At 42.4% G+C, this 17133-nt stretch overlaps 1 protein-coding gene across 1 annotated transcript; it reads right to left on the bottom strand.

Moving 5' to 3' along the window:
- Nucleotides 1-665: 665 nt before the first annotated feature.
- LOC121878160 (sodium-coupled monocarboxylate transporter 1-like) lies at nucleotides 666-16095 on the bottom strand. Its single transcript, XM_042384192.1, has 11 exons — nucleotides 15326-16095; nucleotides 14518-14651; nucleotides 12727-12915; nucleotides 10263-10417; nucleotides 6746-6886; nucleotides 5457-5675; nucleotides 4940-5058; nucleotides 4047-4201; nucleotides 3237-3436; nucleotides 2899-2999; nucleotides 666-1762 (listed from the first exon to the last, which is right to left on the bottom strand). Exons 1-11 carry the CDS (start codon nucleotides 15543-15545, stop codon nucleotides 1623-1625), a joined length of 1773 nt encoding a protein of 590 aa, XP_042240126.1. The 5' UTR covers nucleotides 15546-16095; the 3' UTR covers nucleotides 666-1622.
- Between the last annotated feature and the right edge of the window lie 1038 nt (nucleotides 16096-17133).

Genomic DNA, 17133 nt, shown 5'->3' with positions numbered 1-17133 from the left:
CTCCGAGTTCACGTGGAAGACAAGAGAACAAATGCCAGTGGTTTTGCAGACACCATCTGTAGAAGCATCGAGGCTACCATTATCCATGAATAACTACGCTGGGCTGGCCATTTTACCCGCTTTGACAACAGTAGAATGCCACAGCAGCTACTTTACATTCACTTAACGAATAGTAAACGGACAACTGTTAAAGGTATACAGTATGTATACTCTTAAGACAAACCTGAAAAAGTGACAAATCGATCCCCTAACCTGGGAGACGATTACTCCACACCGTAACGATTGGAGGATCACCACACAGGAAGATGTCAATACTTTCGAATTAACCCAACTGCATAACGAGGCAGACAAGCGCCAACGCAGGAAAAACGCTGCCGCCGCCCCTCCCGCACTAGATGTAGCCTCCCACATGTGCAACATCTGTGATCGACCCTGCCGGTCCCGTATCGGCCTCTTTAATCACCTCAGAACTCACCAATCTAGGTGACATCCTTAATAAGTCATATCACTGTATCACAGCAAAGTAGTAGTGGTAGTGTGTGTGAAGATAATCTGTCATACTCTGGTAGTCTACCTGTAACAGCAATAACTAGCCACAATAACAGTGATTTATCTGTTATCATCACTTGTACACATTAACATAGGTTGTAAACATTATCATTATCTACTTACAATAACTTTACTTGTTCAAAATAACACCTCTTTTTCACAATAACATTATTTGTTCACAGAAACATCTCCTGCATACAATAACATTACATAATCCCAATAACGTCATCTGTTCCCTGTTCACTAATTGTTCAATATAACAGAGGGTTACATTATAAGTTCAAAGCAACATGAGATATTTGCAAATAATTTAGGTATTCACCGTTATACTATACTTTAATGTAAGTCACTTAAATATTGTGAGAATTTGTTTGCATTATACAAGTGAAGGTTAATGAGCGTTTGTATGTAAACTGATAATATTGTTTCCTCTTCCACTGCCAACACTACTTCTCCTTCTTCCCCGGCTTCTTCCCTTTCTTCTTCTTTTGCTACTTCATCTATTTCTTTTTCTTCTGACTTCTTGCTCTTCTTCCCTTCCTGCTCCTTCTTCCCTGTCATCATCTTTTTCTTGTTCCTCCCCAGCTTTGTTGTCTCCACCCTGTATTCACCTTGAACTAACACCTCCCTGTTTATCTATTTATTCCCTCTCCATTATTATTGTCTAGTGCAGTTCTATTACTGGGAGTTATCCAGAGACATATTAAACCATTAACGAATTCTTTTAACTTTCTAGAGTCAATACGTAGAATTGTTCTAACTAGCTCAAATTACTGCAGACTTATCGAGAGGTACTGAGTCAAATTCTCTAGTATTTTCTAAGAGGCATGGACAGTACCTGATTTCTTGTATTTTCTCGAGGCATCGAGTGAAAGTACCTTGTACTCTAGTTCTTTCTAGAGGTACTGCGTTAAAGTACCTGCACTCTTGTATTTTCTTGAGGTACTGAGAAAAAGCACCAGTAACCTCAAATGGATGTTGTCTAGTAACTCTCTGAAGGTGTTCTTGATAGTCTGTCCTCCGCTAGTCAACGTCTAGTACCTGTCTAACAGCACCATCTACAGACCATCAATCTAATACTTTTCCAGAGGCACCAGGTTCTTGGAGCTAGCCGCAGGGTCCTCTGGCGTGTAGCGTTTCTCCCACTTCCTCATCAGGTTATAGAAGGTCTTGTGTACGAGGTCCTTGCCTGTCACGTCCGTCGACCAAGGTTCTGCAGGAGTAGATGCAGTGAGTGAAGAGGAGGAGGAGGAGGAGGAGAAGGAGAAGTGAAGAGGAGTAGGAAGAAGAATGAAAAAGGGGTGAGGAGAAGGAGAAGGATGAGTGAAAGGAGGAGGGGAGAAGGATGAGTGAAAGGGGGAGGGGGAGGAGGAGGAAGGGAAAGAGGCGATGAAAAATAGTAAGGAAGAGGGGGGGGGAGAAAGAAAAGTAATAATTCAGAGTAGGAGGGGAGGAGGAGGAGGAATAAGATGAGGAGTAGAAAGAAGATGTAGGGGAGACAGACAGAATAGAAGGGAGACGAGGAGGAAGGTGAAACATACAGGCAAAAAATGAGAAAGGAGAGAAGAAGGAAGATGGGAAAAGACAGAAGGAAAGAAGAAAAACAAACAGAAAAGAAGGATAGGAAGAGGAGAGACGAAATATTGGGAGAAAGAGAAAGAAAGGGGAGAAGGCGAAAGTTGAAATGAAATAAACAAAAAAGAAGAGTTATGTGAATAGACGGAGAGGGAGAAGGATAAGAGTAGATGAACAGAACAAAAAAGACAAAACAAAATAAGATTTATATGGTGTGTGATTCCTTTGCCACTATACAGCCATTTGTCTATATAAATCATAATAACTCATCATCAATACCGACTTCAAGATAATCGAAGCAGAATTTAAGTAATGACGCTCATTTATACTATTTTGGGAAATGATATAAAGACAAAACTCAGAGAAAGCAGAAACACAACAAAAGTCATGTCTCCCTTAATGAAACATCTCCCTGGTACAAAAGTCATGTCTCCCTTAATTAAACATCTCCCTGGTACAAAAGTCATGTCTCCCTTAATGAAACATCTCCCTGGTACAAAAGTCATGTCTCCCTTAATGAAACATCTCCCTGGTACAAAAGTCATGTCTCCCGTAATGAAACATCTCCCTGGTACAAAAGTCATGTCTCCCTTAATGAAACATCTCCCTGGTACAAAAGTCATGTCTCCCTTAATGAAACATCTCCCTGGTACAAAAGTCATGTCTCCCTTAATGAAACATCTCCCTGGTACAAAAGTCATGTCTCCCTTAATGAAACATCTCCCTGGTACAAAAGTCATGTCTCCCTTAATGAAACATCTCCCTGGTACTTACTGAAGATGAGGGAGACGATAGAGCCGACGAAGAAGGTGATGGAGACCCCGAAGAGGGCGTAGAGTGTGTAGGAGACCAAATACAGCGGGAACACATAGTCGCTGCGGAGGAGAGGCCAGGAGAAGGTCAAAGCGGAGGTCAGGTTAAGGCCTCATTCGGCCTCTGTGACCATGGGTTCGGTACGTTTTGGTTTCATTTTTGGTAAATTGACTTTCATTTGGGTTCAATTAAAACATTCCTTCGATTGATTTATTGGTCAGGTGGAAATTTAATGGTCTTTGGTAAACAAGGCGATGTGTAAAAATAGTAAAGAACCAAAAGTACACATCTCTACGTACTTTCCCGGATCGGGGGTGGTGGATGGAAGGTCTGTGGTGTGGAAGTCAGGATAGGTGGTGAGGGCGTCCATAGTGGTGGTAGTGACGTTACAGCCAGCATCAGAGAAATCAAGAGTCTTTGGGGGCCTCCCGTACACCATGGTGCCGCAGGTCACCCACAGGTTGAAGGTCAGGGACGTGACGAACCCCACCGTCCCACCCTGAGGGAGGAGGGGAAGAAAGGGGAGAGGGTAGTGGTAGTGTGGGTGTGGATGCTGTGGTAGAAGTAGGTGGTAGTGTGGTAGATGTAGACGGTACCGCAGGGAAATTAGGTGGTGGTGCAGGTTTTGTGTTGCTGTAGGAGAGTACCTAACTGCCACAGCACAAGTGTTACCACCTCTCATCAACTACCAATCCTCAATACCATGATAAACGCTGCATGGAATGACGATATTTCAGTGTATAGTGCTTTTACTGACAACATTATCAGGTTGGGAACTTTGAGTAATGACTTAATCTTATCAGCCGGAGTAGAGCAGACATTACGTATATTATCTGTGAGAGTACATTTCCTTATCTTATCTCCAGAGATATATTCTTCGATAAACAGTTCAACAGGCTTTTAAACGTGAAGATAAAGGAATTAAAAGATGTACGCAATACACCTAAACCTGTGTGTGAGAGGTGACACCCAGGCTGACGTGGCTGACGCCGTGAGTTGACACAAACAAATTAGGTCTGGAGTGCTTAAGGGGGCAGTAAGCTACCTGTGCCTCTTTTCTATAATTTAGAGAGAGGGAGAGAGAGAGTGAGAGAGAGAGAGAGACTTACGATCTTGTTAGCGAAGGGGCAGCACATCCCAAGGATGAAGAGGCCGAGGAGAGGGGCGTGGATGGTGCCCAGGATGGTCTGCCCCATCTGGAAAATCCCACCCAACTGGCTCGCGATTATTCCTGCCACGATGCCCACCGTCCCTGTGATCACACCTGAGGACACCACCGGCAGACATCAGGGATTTGGTGAGTGAGAGAAGGAGGAGGGAAGGAGGAAGGCATGGGTGATAGATTATAGGAGTGGTGGAATGGAAAGGAAGAAACCTACTAGAGTACCAGCGGTTCCCAACCTCAAGTCGCGACCCAAATCAGGGTCGCGGGGTGTCCTCAGTAGGGTCGCGAAGGGCCTTCAGACAATTTAAAAAATATAGTACTTATCATAGTCAAACACATCTTTGCTTAACATTCAAGCTATATAATATATTATATGCCTGAGGGTCACGACACCGTATTGTTGGGAAATTTAGGGTCGCAGCCAAAAAAGGTTGGGTACAGTAACTAGACGAAGGAGGGAGAGTTGAGAGAATGGGGAATGGGGAGAGGGGACCTGGCAAGAGAAGAGAGGTGTGGGGAGGAGAAAAGGGCTTACCAAGTTAAAAGAGTTGAGAGAAAGGGCGGCAGGTGATATGAGAGGATGGGATGAAGGCTTGACAAATTACGGGAGATGAGGGAATGGGATGAAACTGGTTGGTGATGAAAGTTGATAAGGACTTGAAAATTACTTTCAGAATTTAACAAGCTTATTCAACCCTTTAAATGAGAGGGACTTAAAAAAAAAAGCAATACTTCTTCTCTGGTTGTTGAATATAATAGGTATTTCCAAGAACTTACCAGCACCTGTCGAGTTAATTAGCTGATGCGGCTTCAGTTCCCCCACCTTCTGTTACTTACTGACGAGTACATTTACGTTGGGTCTCCGTTCCTCGGCCATGTTCGCCACCCAGTTGGAGTTCTTGAAAAAGTCCTCCCACAAGACGGCGGACACTGCGTTAATCTGTGCCGAATACGAGCTGCAAAGAGGACAGGTAAAGGGCGGTTACAAGTAGATAATTACAGGTAAGTGATGGTTGCGGGTGGATAATTACAGTCATGTGACAGGTGGATAATCTGGGGTAAATTGTAACCAAATAAGCACTGTAGTATGATTAGAAGCATCGTATAAGGTAAGTATTCAAAGATAATGGCCAAAGACATACAGATCGTGTGTACATGATTACGAATAAATCAATCACTTCAGGTATAACTTTGGCCCTCCACTCCAGATGTTTTTGTGCTGTCTTTAAGAATCCTCCAATGTTCTTATCTTCAGCTTTTAATTTTGCTTATATCCTAGTCTCTGCCTCCCTCTCGGCTTCCTACCCTTATAACTGGATGATATAACACACACACACACACACACCCTTCTCACCTTAGGCTTCCAGCGTACAAGGAGGCTATGAAGATCCCAGGTAGACCGTAATAGACAGACAACTTGTCGATTGTGTAGTAAGGGATGATCTGGTCGGGCGTGGAGATGTCTCCTGTTGCCATTGGGTCACAGTCAGCGTAGACGGAAAAGACAGCGATGCCCATGAAGTAACAGCAGCTGTACACTGCTATGAAGAGCACCATGTTTAAGTAGTGGGTGCTGGGAGGGAGAGAAAATAATGCTGTACGAATTTTAGGTCAGTAATTTAAATTAAAACTCCTTCACGAACAACCCAAAACACTTGGCGATCGTTACTGTAATAATCTGCTGTTTTCTCCTCCCCCAACTGTCCCTTAGATCTGTCCTCACCCTGGTAGACTGGTGACAAAATCTGAAAAGGCCTCTAGAAATTACTCTAGAGTTACGGAATGTTAGCAACTGTCATCCATGCCAGGCAGTCAATATGACCTTTACTGAGTTTATTTCAGGTGGATGACACTTGATTTAACCTTTTCTTATTTTAGATTTTTAAACGAAAAACTAAATGGCCTCCCAAGTCCTATTTGGCCGACTTTAATAAAATATATATCTTGACTATATAAGATCAGATCATGAAATTTGTTGATGTATAAGGCTCTTAATAACAAAGGTCCACAGGATAAGCCTTAGAACATGTTTACGTACACACAGATGATGAGGATAATTTCTCAACAAATAAGAAAAGAAGTGGGACAGCCAAGGATACAGTCTTCGACGGTGTGAAGATAGAACCTTTTAGGGACAGGTCCAAGCACACTGTGAAATGGCGCAACACTATCTCTAATGGCAAGGTAGCTGATATAAGATTGTATCCACTTTTTTGCACTTAGTAGCTATATCAGTTTTCATGTCTGGAACCAAACACACAATGTGCTTGAACATCTCTCACGCAAATGTGAATAACAATGTGTGCGGCCAGACATACTGCCTCTCACTCCTATACTCAAGCAGTTGCAAGTAAGTTACCCTCTATGTACAGCTCTAAACGAAGAATTTATTTGAAATACTCTGTAACATTCAATGCCATAATATCCTGACCACGGGGATTAGTTATACACACCCTTTGTAAACTCTACTCCATAATTCTTTTGCGCTACCGCTCACAGGATAAGTATGGATGCACGATAAACTAGCCTCTGTAAGTGACAAAATGATAATCTACACAGGCACAAAAGATCCCCCAGGAAGATTTCACCATTACTTTTCCTCCTACCTGATATCAATGGTCCTATTTCTTCTCTCATACTCACCTGATCGCTCTCTTCCAGGAAGAGACGGAACAGACACGTTGGACCTGTGGCTGACCCATCCCGAGGACCAAGAGAGACAAGAAGTATCCCTGGACGGTCACCAGCCAGAAGCTCTCACGCTGTAGAGGGTCTGGGTTGATGCTGTAAATAAAGACTCGGAGTTAGGAAGTTGATATAGATCTCCAGTGTGACGATACAGGCGTGGAAAAGGACGAATTGTCGGTCGGAATTTTTCGTAAGGTGGCAGGTCAATGGGTAAAGAAAGCGCTTAAATTCACTTTGGTAATGATATTTATAAATAAATTGGGCCAAAAAGCGTTAAAACTAAGGGTTAAAGCTGCTAAAAAGTTACGTGATTGCGAAAAGCTCTTTGGTTGGTTGTGACGTCACAGGTTGGCTCGAGCCGCCAAGCAGGAGCCTGGAGGCAGCCAGCTGTGGTGTATGTGTTATTACCAGCAGAAATACAAGACTTGTGGCCATATACAAAGTTGATATACACAGGCATACCTTATTTTTAGGTTAAAATAAATTACTGCTCAAGTATCATCGTGTGTATTTACTTGCTGGGTGACAAAATGATCTAAAAAACCGATAACTCCAACATGGAAGTTTTCATCACTGTTCTCTATTTCATGTCTGGAAAATGCAAGTTTTCGTCACTGATGTCTATATTTAATGTTGTGGAAGGACTAGGGACGACCATGGCCCGGGGATGGGCTTGAGGTTATCAGATGACAGATGTAATTTAACGTGCTTCATAGCTGGATGGCGGAGTTCTATCATGATAATACTCTACAATCACAAACACATCTACTTTTGGTAAATTTCTTTCATCTGCCTTGATGAACCCTGGAAGTAGTTGTCTGACCTCGGCTGATCGGCACTGTAAATAAACATTATTAGATAATTAATTGTGCTTTACTGTGCAACACATTAATGCTATATTGAATATATAAATATTACTAAGCACATTAACTAATTCAATGGATATTAGCTGCCCCAACTACAAATTTCACAGTATAAACATTCTAACTATGGGATTAAGTACTTTAAACAAAAAGTCACATTATCTCTACGGGATTTCTGTCGCAAAACACTTTTCGATCGCATAGAAAATACAGGTCATAGCCCATAGGTTAGGTTAGGTTAGGTTATGTTGAGTTATATTATAAGTTATAAGGTTAGCTTAACATACACCAGTAAGGGGGGGGGGAGGTAATAACTCAAAACTAATGATTTCCCATAGAAATGAAGGTCTAAATCGTTCGTAACCCATCGCAAACCAACACCTAGAGACAGGGGAGAAGGAGGTTCAGTGGAAGTTTAGAGAGAGAATGGAAGGGAATTTTAGTGGGAGGGGACAGATGCCGTGGCTTAACACAGCTTGCGTGGGGTGGGATTGCAGGTTTGAGGCAGCAGCAACTTGCCTGGACGCGGCGGGGAGGGGACAGAACCATGAGTCAAGTGAACGTCAGGTGCGTGTCAGGTTGGGCAATGGTTTCTCTGTTCTTAGTCGGCTTGATTGGGTGTAGTGTTTTCTTGGTGTTTTTTGCTTGTTGTGGGGGCCTTGTTAGCTTGAAGTTGACAATCTTCTTTTCCTCCTCTTTTTGCGCTCTTGGACCGTCCATTTGCTAGTGTCTAGGTCCTGTTCTTCTTCGTGTCCTGGTTGCTCGTAGATGTGGAGGAAGTCGGAGGAGGTGACCGTGATGAGGTGTACAGCTCCTGGGGTCTCGCGGTCTTCTTGTCTCTTGGTTACGTGTGTCTTTTCTTGGGTCTTCTTTTCTTGATTTTTCTTTTCTTCTTGTTTCTTGGTTTCTTGTTTTTTCTTGTCTTGGGCGTGTACTGCAAGGAGGGCCTCCTTGTTACTCAGTTTCTTGTGGAGTCGAACCTTGGCTATCCTGCATTCCCCCTTCCATTTGGGGCAGGTCCGGTCGGCAGAGGAGTGTGGGCCACCGCAGGCAGCGCACTTTTTCTCGGCGTTGGGACAGGAGGTGTAGCGGTGGTAGTTAAAATAAAATTTTACCCATTAATTAATATAAATGACGATATATCCCAATGCATTATCAAAACAAAGTCCAGATAATGTCATTACTTCTAAATTGACTCGTATCTTCATCTGTTGTACTCTGTAAATGCACTGAAAAAAAAGTCTACTTCGTGACAGCTGAGATGGTGTGAAGATGAGAAATTTTTATGTCCATAAGCTGCTCTTCACGGCACATTTATTCACTTACGAAATGTCCATGACTTAGCCCATGAAAAAAAACCCTTAAGACTTACCTGAACGTGGCATTTGGGGTCTGAAGAGGCCATCCCTAGTACTACCTCCGACTACAGCTGTGAGTTTGTTGGGGAATGTCGTCTGCTGGGAAACTGGTGACGTCATTGCAAATAGCGGCCCTGTTTCTAGAGAAATAAACTTATCTCGACTATTACAGCAGGACTTTAAACTTTTATTAAAAATTATATATACCGTATTACTCCACGAACGTGGCAGAGTGTATTTCTTATGTTTACTCAAAACCGACAACTCGTCCATTGAGTAGAGTTAATTTGTATATAGGGTATATACAAATATTGTCTACTGTGCTAAAACATCAGTTTATTCTGCATGATGAATAATACATATCATCACATAACACTATTTAACCCAACAGTATTCAGCACATCAATGGTCTCCATAGCTCAGTGGCAGGAGCGCTGGTCTAATAAACCAGGGGCCGGGAGTTGATCCTCCCTGGAGGCTTAGTGCTTTTTTTGTGACTTCCTGTGGAGTAATAGTCAGCATGCTCGCCTCGCTAGCGACTGGACCAGGGTTCGATCCCCGGGCAGGGAGAAACAATGGGCAAGTTTCTTTACATCAGTTGCCCCTGTCTACCCAGCAGTAATTGGGAACCTGGATGTTAATCGATTTGCGGATCGTGTTCCGGGGTAATGGTTAGCCAGTACAGTTAGCGAGTTGTCCGGTATACTCGGACTATTCCTTGGTACTGGTCATGCAGCTCGTTAACTCAGGGTGTGATTGTTGTGTTGTCGACAGCTTCTACACCTTAAACTAATTCACGCCTAGGTGGCCCTATGGCCAGCCATCCTTGAACACGAGGGGAAACCATTATTTTATTATTCAGCCCACCTTCTCCACATCTCCACACTAAACCCGTCCCAGTTATTTATACTACTCCACCCCAAACCTCTCCACACACATCTCTGTCTCCAGCTCTTCACCCATTCTTCTTTATTCCATTACATCCACTTATTTATTCTCATCACTTAACCCACCAACACCACACTTAGTTCTACCACCTTACTCACTTTCACTCCCCTACTTAGTTCCACCAGTCCTGCACCATGCTTACTTCCACAACTCCACTGACTTCCATCACTGCACTACCCTATTTACTTCCACTACTCCACCACCTCACTTATTTCCACCATTCCACCACCACACTTCATTCCACCACTCCACCACCACCACACTTACTTCCACCACTCCAATTACTTCCACCACTCCACTTACTTCCACCACTCCACCCTGCCGTGGGCGTCAGCGATGCTCCACACTTTCTCGAGGCCGCCCGTCTCTATGGTAGCGGTGACAGCGATGAACAGCAAACCGCCCATCATGACGAAGGACTGGAAGATGTCCGTATACACCACCGCCCTCACGCCGCCCTGGGGGAGGCCTCTGATGAGCAGGCTGGGGTAACAGGCTGGGGTAGAAGGCTGGGGTAGCAGGATGGGGTAGCAGGCTGGGGTAACAGGCTGGGGTAGCAGGCTGGGGTAGCAGGATGGGGTGGGGCTGGATGGCAGGCTGGGGTAACACAGGCTCAGGTAAGAGGCTGGGGTAGCAGGCTGGGGTAACAGGCAGGGGTCACAGGCTGGGGTAGCAGGCTGAGGAAATAGGGTTTGTGTAGTAGGCTGGGATAACAGGCTGGGGTAACAGGCTGGGGTAACAGGGGTAGAAGGCTGGGGTAGCAGGATGGGGTAGCAGGCTGGGGTAACAGGTTGGGGTAGCAGGCTGAGGAAATAGGCTTGTGTAGTAGGCTGAGGTAACAGGCTGGGGTAACAGGCTGGGGTAACAGGTTGGGGTAGAAGGCTGGGGTAGCAGGATGGGGTAGCAGGCTGGGGTAACAGACAGGGGTCACAGGGTGGGGCTGGGGTAACAGGCTGGGGTAGTAGGTGGGGTAACAGGGTAACAGGCTGGGGTAGAAGGGTAGCAGGATGGGGTAGCAGGCTGGGGTAACAGGCAGGGGTCACAGGCTGAGGTAAGAGGCTGGGGTAGCAGGCTGGGGTAACAGGCTGGGGTAGCAGGCTGAGGAAATAGGCTTGTGTAGTAGGCTGAGGTAACAGGCAGGGGTAGTAGGCTGGGGTAACAGGCTGGGGTAGTAGGCTGGGGTAACATGCTGGGGTAGTATGCTGGGGTGACACCTTGGGACAGTACATAGTAAGAGATAAAAGGTATGACAAAGTTTTTTTTAGTGTCCCTATTGGCAAACCCTTTTAAGGGTATATGATAGAAAGGGTAATTAACATTCTCAAAAGCCTTACTCTACAGAAGAGTATATATAAACATATTCCAAACCTTTTCAAGACCTTAACCTCCCCAAACGATACATTAGTGCACTTAAAAACCCTTAATTTGCAAATAACTCGGTAGTGATCTTCCCACATTAACCTTTACACGTCTTTCAGTTATACCGTGGATGCTATGCTGCCAACACTATAGATGGTATGGTCAAAAAATTAACGTAGTAAGTCGGAAAAAGTTATTAGCTAAACAACTACAACCCTGTACAGATACACGAGGCAAACAGACGAGTTCCTCCTTCTATCGCAGCTCTGAATATTTTTACTTCTGACACACTTCTATTTTTCTAATATTAAAAAAACACTTTTCAAAATACAGTAATCACTATTTGAGAGAAGTCTATGTACCGATTTAATATAATACCTTGAAATAAATAGATACAAAAGCCTACAAGTTTAAGTTACGTCTCATACCATCATATTACTATTATGAAAGCTTAAGAGTTAATAGTAATATCAAATAAATTATACGCTATGCAGATGCTACTGCTCTTAATTATCACAGGTAGCGTAAAGGCGTTATAAAAACTAGCTAACAGATTAGTGGAAATAGATGAAGAATATGGTTTAAGAATAATTAGGTGTGATGGTAGATGCACGGGAGCGCTTCCTTCTCTCTCTCTCTCTCTCTCTTCTCTCTCTCTCGCTTCACTCTACCTCCATCACCCCTTTTCTCTTTCTATCTCCCATTTCTCACATTGTCTCCCACTCCCACGCCTTTATTTTCTCCGCTATCCTTCAGTGGTTCGACGTTTCTCCTTTACTGTTTCACACTCATTCCGTTCTCTCTCTTTCTCCTCTTATACAGGTTGCGTGCAAGAAGCAGATGTGGGGAAAGGTGATCGATATTTCCTTATTTTTTCTCTCTCTCTTAGTTAATCTCTGCTAAGTCTTCTTTCTTTTTTATTTTTCTCTTCTATTTTATTTATCTCTCGACCTCTCTGTCTGTTTTTATTTCTTTATCTTTTTCCTCTCTCTCTCCTTCTTTTTATTCTGCTTCATTCTTTATCTCAAATTCTCATTTTTTAACATTCTTTATATTTTATTCATTCTGCCTTTCTCTCTCTTTCTTCATCTCTCCTTTTGTCATTATTTGTCTTTCATTATCTCTCATTTACTGTGATTCTTTATCTTTCTTTTTCTCATTTGTCTCTATATATCTCTTTCTTTGTCTAGCGTTCACTCTGTTATGGTCTCCCTTTCTGTTTATAAATCTATACTTCTTTCCACCCTTCGTTCAATCTAATATTCTCGTTCTTGTCATATATCTCATTCTCTCTACATCTCTCTTTTTTCTTAATCTTTGGTAATGTCTCTCTTTGTCTCTCATTCTTTCTGAATCTTTCCCTTTGCTTAATCTCTCATAATCTCTCTATCTGTCTCTTCTATCTCACCCAAGAGGAGTATATGGTGCAGGTGACCCCGAGGACGATGACGGAGGCCCACGAGGGGATCCCGGTGATCGTCTCCATGGCCAAGGACGGGGTATACGCACACAGTCCCATGAAGAAGAAAGTCCCGATGAACGTGGTATACACCGTGAAGGCCCGAAGGTTTTTGGACTTGAACCGCCGCTCGATGTACTGTGGATAGTGAGGATGGTGTTAGTTTGAACTTGGTGTGGATCGTAATAGATAGATAGATAGACAGATAGAGGAGGGTATTATATCACAATAAATACGTGGTGATCACATTAGGGACCCTGGCCAACATACAACAATATGGTCCCACTAAAACAGAAGTTCCTAACTTTCCTTGCACAAGAAATAATAACTTACAAAGCTATCAGTGTTGTACATAGAAACTTGTGGTGTGAAGACAAACGATTCTGCTTTTAATTAAATGTTGCATAAAAATACATAACAAATCAATGACATTGTTGGCAGTTAGACACAAAATAAATAATTAGTGTGTCATGAATAATGGCCTGAATCAGCCTGGCCTCAAGAACTCTGAAAAAAGTATCGATATTCATTAATTGGTGATTTAACACTATTTGTTAGCATCATAGCTGGTGTAGTTGGCTCAGTAACCAGTGAGGCATATCGAAGATAAGGTTCACCCTCTAACCCTGAGCAGTGTTTCGCCTTGATCGTCAATGGGCACATAAACTCGACTAGCAAAGGTGTGTAGAGGAGAAGGACGTGAGAGATGACGGACCTTACAATACAGTGCACTAATCGACGGCCAAAGTGTGCCGTTGACAAGCTTCAAGAGCTCTTGTTGCACCTCAAAAGACAACTCATCTCCTTGGAGTTTCCAAGTACCGTTTGAACTCCTTTACCAAGATCTATTATCCAAAACTTCACAAATGTTGTGGAATACAGATGTGTGCCCAGTATTCACTGTACTCTTACACAGTTAAAGCTTCACAATAAAGTAATTATGTGGTCGGATTTCATCACCAAGTGTAGGTGTTGGGGAAATGTCTTTGAAGCCTGTGCTTCACGATGAATTATGACGCGTGTGTCATCTGAGTTATCCTCGTGATATAAATTAATATGCTGAATGTTTACATACAATAATGAAACATATAAGGTCTGCCATACTAATTAGTAAATCTGATTAACTTTGATTAACTTACGTTTTATATATATATATATATATATATATATATATATATATATATATATATATATATATATATATATATATATATATATATATATATATATATATATATATATATATATATATATATGTTAATTTTTTTTCCATTTCTGTATTTAAATTTGGTTCAAAACTGTTTTGCTCCCCAGGCCCCGATGTGGGTCAGTGACCTGTGCCTGGGTGGGCTAATCTCAGGAAAAAAAAATATTATCATGTGAAGCCAACTGACAGCAGGTAGCAGACAGTCAACATGTCTGTCAAGAATCTAGAAGGTCATTTGTCTGAAAGTCTTTTCTTTTGTCCATCTCTCTGATTATATAGTATTATGTCACATTGACTATATATCCTTATATCTATGTCTCATAATATCTGTCTATCTATTCATGTAGCCGTCAATCGCTCTGTTCAACCCAGTTTTGTCTAATTATCGTTCTGCTGAACTGCCTGTCTGTCAGTGTCTGCCACCTTATGTTATTATCCTAGTGTCAACCTGTCTACTTATCTGTCCGTCTGTCCGTTTGCTTGTCTGCCTGTGTGTGTGTGTGTGTGTGTGTGTGTGTGTGTGTGTGACTCACCGTGTAAACGCTGGTGATCTTCAGGGGGTACAGCACCGTCAGGTTCACCAAGTGGACGTAGACGAAGCCCAGAGACATACCTATCAGGTTCATCCACAGTTGTGTGCCGTAAGCGTACATCTCTGCCGCGTTACCTGCCGGAGGATTCTGTTTACATCCATGTTCACACAAGTAATGCACGTGCACAGAGACAAACACACAGACAGACAGACAGACAGACTTGCGTACATGTCAGTTCCAGTGAATGATTTTCTGATTGTTTACTTATACTTCTTAACCTCATCTATGACTTCCTCTGCCTGGTCTTCTTTAAATGTTACATGTCGTGGGCTCCGGGAAGGAGTGCAGAAGAGGCGTACAAAGCTATTGTCTCCCTCTCTTACACCACATATCCAGAGGCGCTCAGTATAGCAACTTCATCCTTCAAGCATCTTATTTATATTTATTGCTGATTGTTGAGGAAAGTTTTTTGTCATTTTTAGAGAAAAACTCTTTTATATTTATATGTAAGGATGTGTCACAACTTTCATGTCTCCGTGTCGACACAATCTGCTCGGTGTTACGACTTCCTCTCAACTTTACTGACTACCTGTGTACGATCTCACAACCACCTACAAGATGTAACAACTACCTGTATAGGATGTCACAAATATCTACATAATATTACAACTACGTTCATGATGTTGTAATGGGGTGTCTGTTCACCAGCCATTACATTCCCCTGTCCCTTCTAACCCTCCCCCACCCCCTTCTACTGTACACACTGTTTACTTCTAAGCCGAGGTGGGAAACAGAGAGGATAACTCACCGAGCACCGTGATGCTGGAGAGGGCACCTATCGTGGTTGACAGAGCAATAGCGATGGGGTTCATGTTTCGTCCACCCATAAGGAATTCGGACGCCCTGGCCATGGAGTCGCCCTTCGCGGTGTTCTTGCGTGCTACCAGGCCCGCCCATATGCCCGTGCCCAGGGAAATGGCCAAGGACACTGCAAACACAGCCCAGTCCCATCCGCTGAAACCCGCCATTGTGCAGTAGTTGCACCAAAGATCTTCCCTACGTCGAGGAACTTAAAATTTAGTTTTCTTTGCCAAGAAGGTTTTGCCAGAGTCACTAAGTTTCTGGACACTGAAATGACTCTTACCACATTAAACATGAGGTTTTCGGGAACTAAATTAGTAGTAAGACACAAGTGATTATTATTTAGATTCTGGAATGTCTTTTGGTTATTGGTCGAACTTAAATATTCACAGAACTTCTTTGCAGTTTCTTAGAACATTACACACAGTGAAACACTTGTTATTCAATAATGATGACGATTCTATGGCAACAGGTCCTGCAACTCAAGCATATTTTCAAGTATTAGTTGCCATCCGCTGTTTACATGTTTAAGTATTGAGCATATGGTGAAGCCACACAACTAAACTTTGTTCAACAAGGCTTCAAGCATTAGACTTAACTCGGTCCGTAGTAGAAAGATGCAACGTTACTCTACGAGTATTTGGGGGCCACCGTCGTGTACAATAAAGGTGAGGTGACAGCGGGCAACTGAGGTGGGGTCCAAACGACGTCAGGGGGCGACTTGGCTAGGAGTCGTGGTCAGATACAGTATATCAGTTTTATCTCTAAACCAGAAAGTTACGTAACTCTGGCCTAAGGTTAAGGTTTTAGTTAAAACTAAAAAGGTTATGTATGGAGTAGGGGTGTCATGATAAAGAATGATGATATATATATATATATATATATATATATATATATATATATATATATATATATATATATATATTGATAAATCACACGGGAAAAGGGAAACAACGGAGCACCTTAGCTTTCGTCTTTATTCAGGACATCTTCAGAGGCAACTAGGTGCTCCGTTGTTTCCCTTTTCCTGTGTGATTTTATCAAGATTTATCTTATCCACGTTTTCATTGTGGATCTACATGATATATATATATATATATATATATATATATATATATATATATATATATATATATATATATATATATATATATATATATATATATATATATATATATATATATATATATATATATATATATATATATATATATATATATGTATATTGTTACGAACCACGCCATCAATTGTCATGATCTACCTACCCAGCACTACGAACCACGCCATCTATTGTCCTGATCTACCTACCCAGCACCACGAGCAACGCCATCTAGGGACGAAACACGAGTATGACTAGTCTTAGTTACCACTCCGGGGTTTCCCTTCTCCATATCCTGGTTGTTGCGTCACCTCCTACAAGTCTTCTTCATCAGCTCCAGTTCGATGAGAGTTCAGTTCACTCTGGGAAGTGACCACAGGATCACCTATCTGGAAACCTACGGCACAGTGACTACCTACCGTCTTCTACAATACTCAGCCTTACTCGTCAGCCATATCAGCTCCGCACTTAAGTATTTGTAATCTTGTATTGCCTCCCCACCTCCACCTTGCTTCAAATTTTGTATGTTGTATAAATATGTATATACTGTTAATGTTTAGGTTAAGTATGGTTAAGGGTAAATTATAGAAAGCTGAATATTTTGTTAAGGAATTTATGGTACTTTATTATACACAACAAAAACTCGCATCCTTTGT

Source organism: Homarus americanus, unplaced genomic scaffold (genome assembly GCF_018991925.1).
Source record: "Homarus americanus isolate GMGI-L3 unplaced genomic scaffold, GMGI_Hamer_2.0 scaffold33468, whole genome shotgun sequence".
Taxonomy (NCBI): domain Eukaryota; kingdom Metazoa; phylum Arthropoda; class Malacostraca; order Decapoda; family Nephropidae; genus Homarus; species Homarus americanus.
This window is presented reverse-complemented; position numbering and strand designations above follow the sequence as displayed.

Bases quoted from the DNA above. Each gene is read 5' to 3' on its own strand.
- LOC121878160 (XM_042384192.1), bottom strand. From the start codon at position 15,545: ATGGCGGGTTTCAGCGGATGGGACTGGGCTGTGTTTGCAGTGTCCTTG. The intron at 6,887-10,262 runs GTAAGTGGAGTG...CTTTATTTACAG, and splicing joins GGCAGGGTGGAGTGGTGGAA to CATCAACCCAGACCCTCTAC. The intron at 3,000-3,236 runs GTACGTAGAGAT...TCTCCTCCGCAG, and splicing joins ACCACCCCCGATCCGGGAAA to CGACTATGTGTTCCCGCTGT.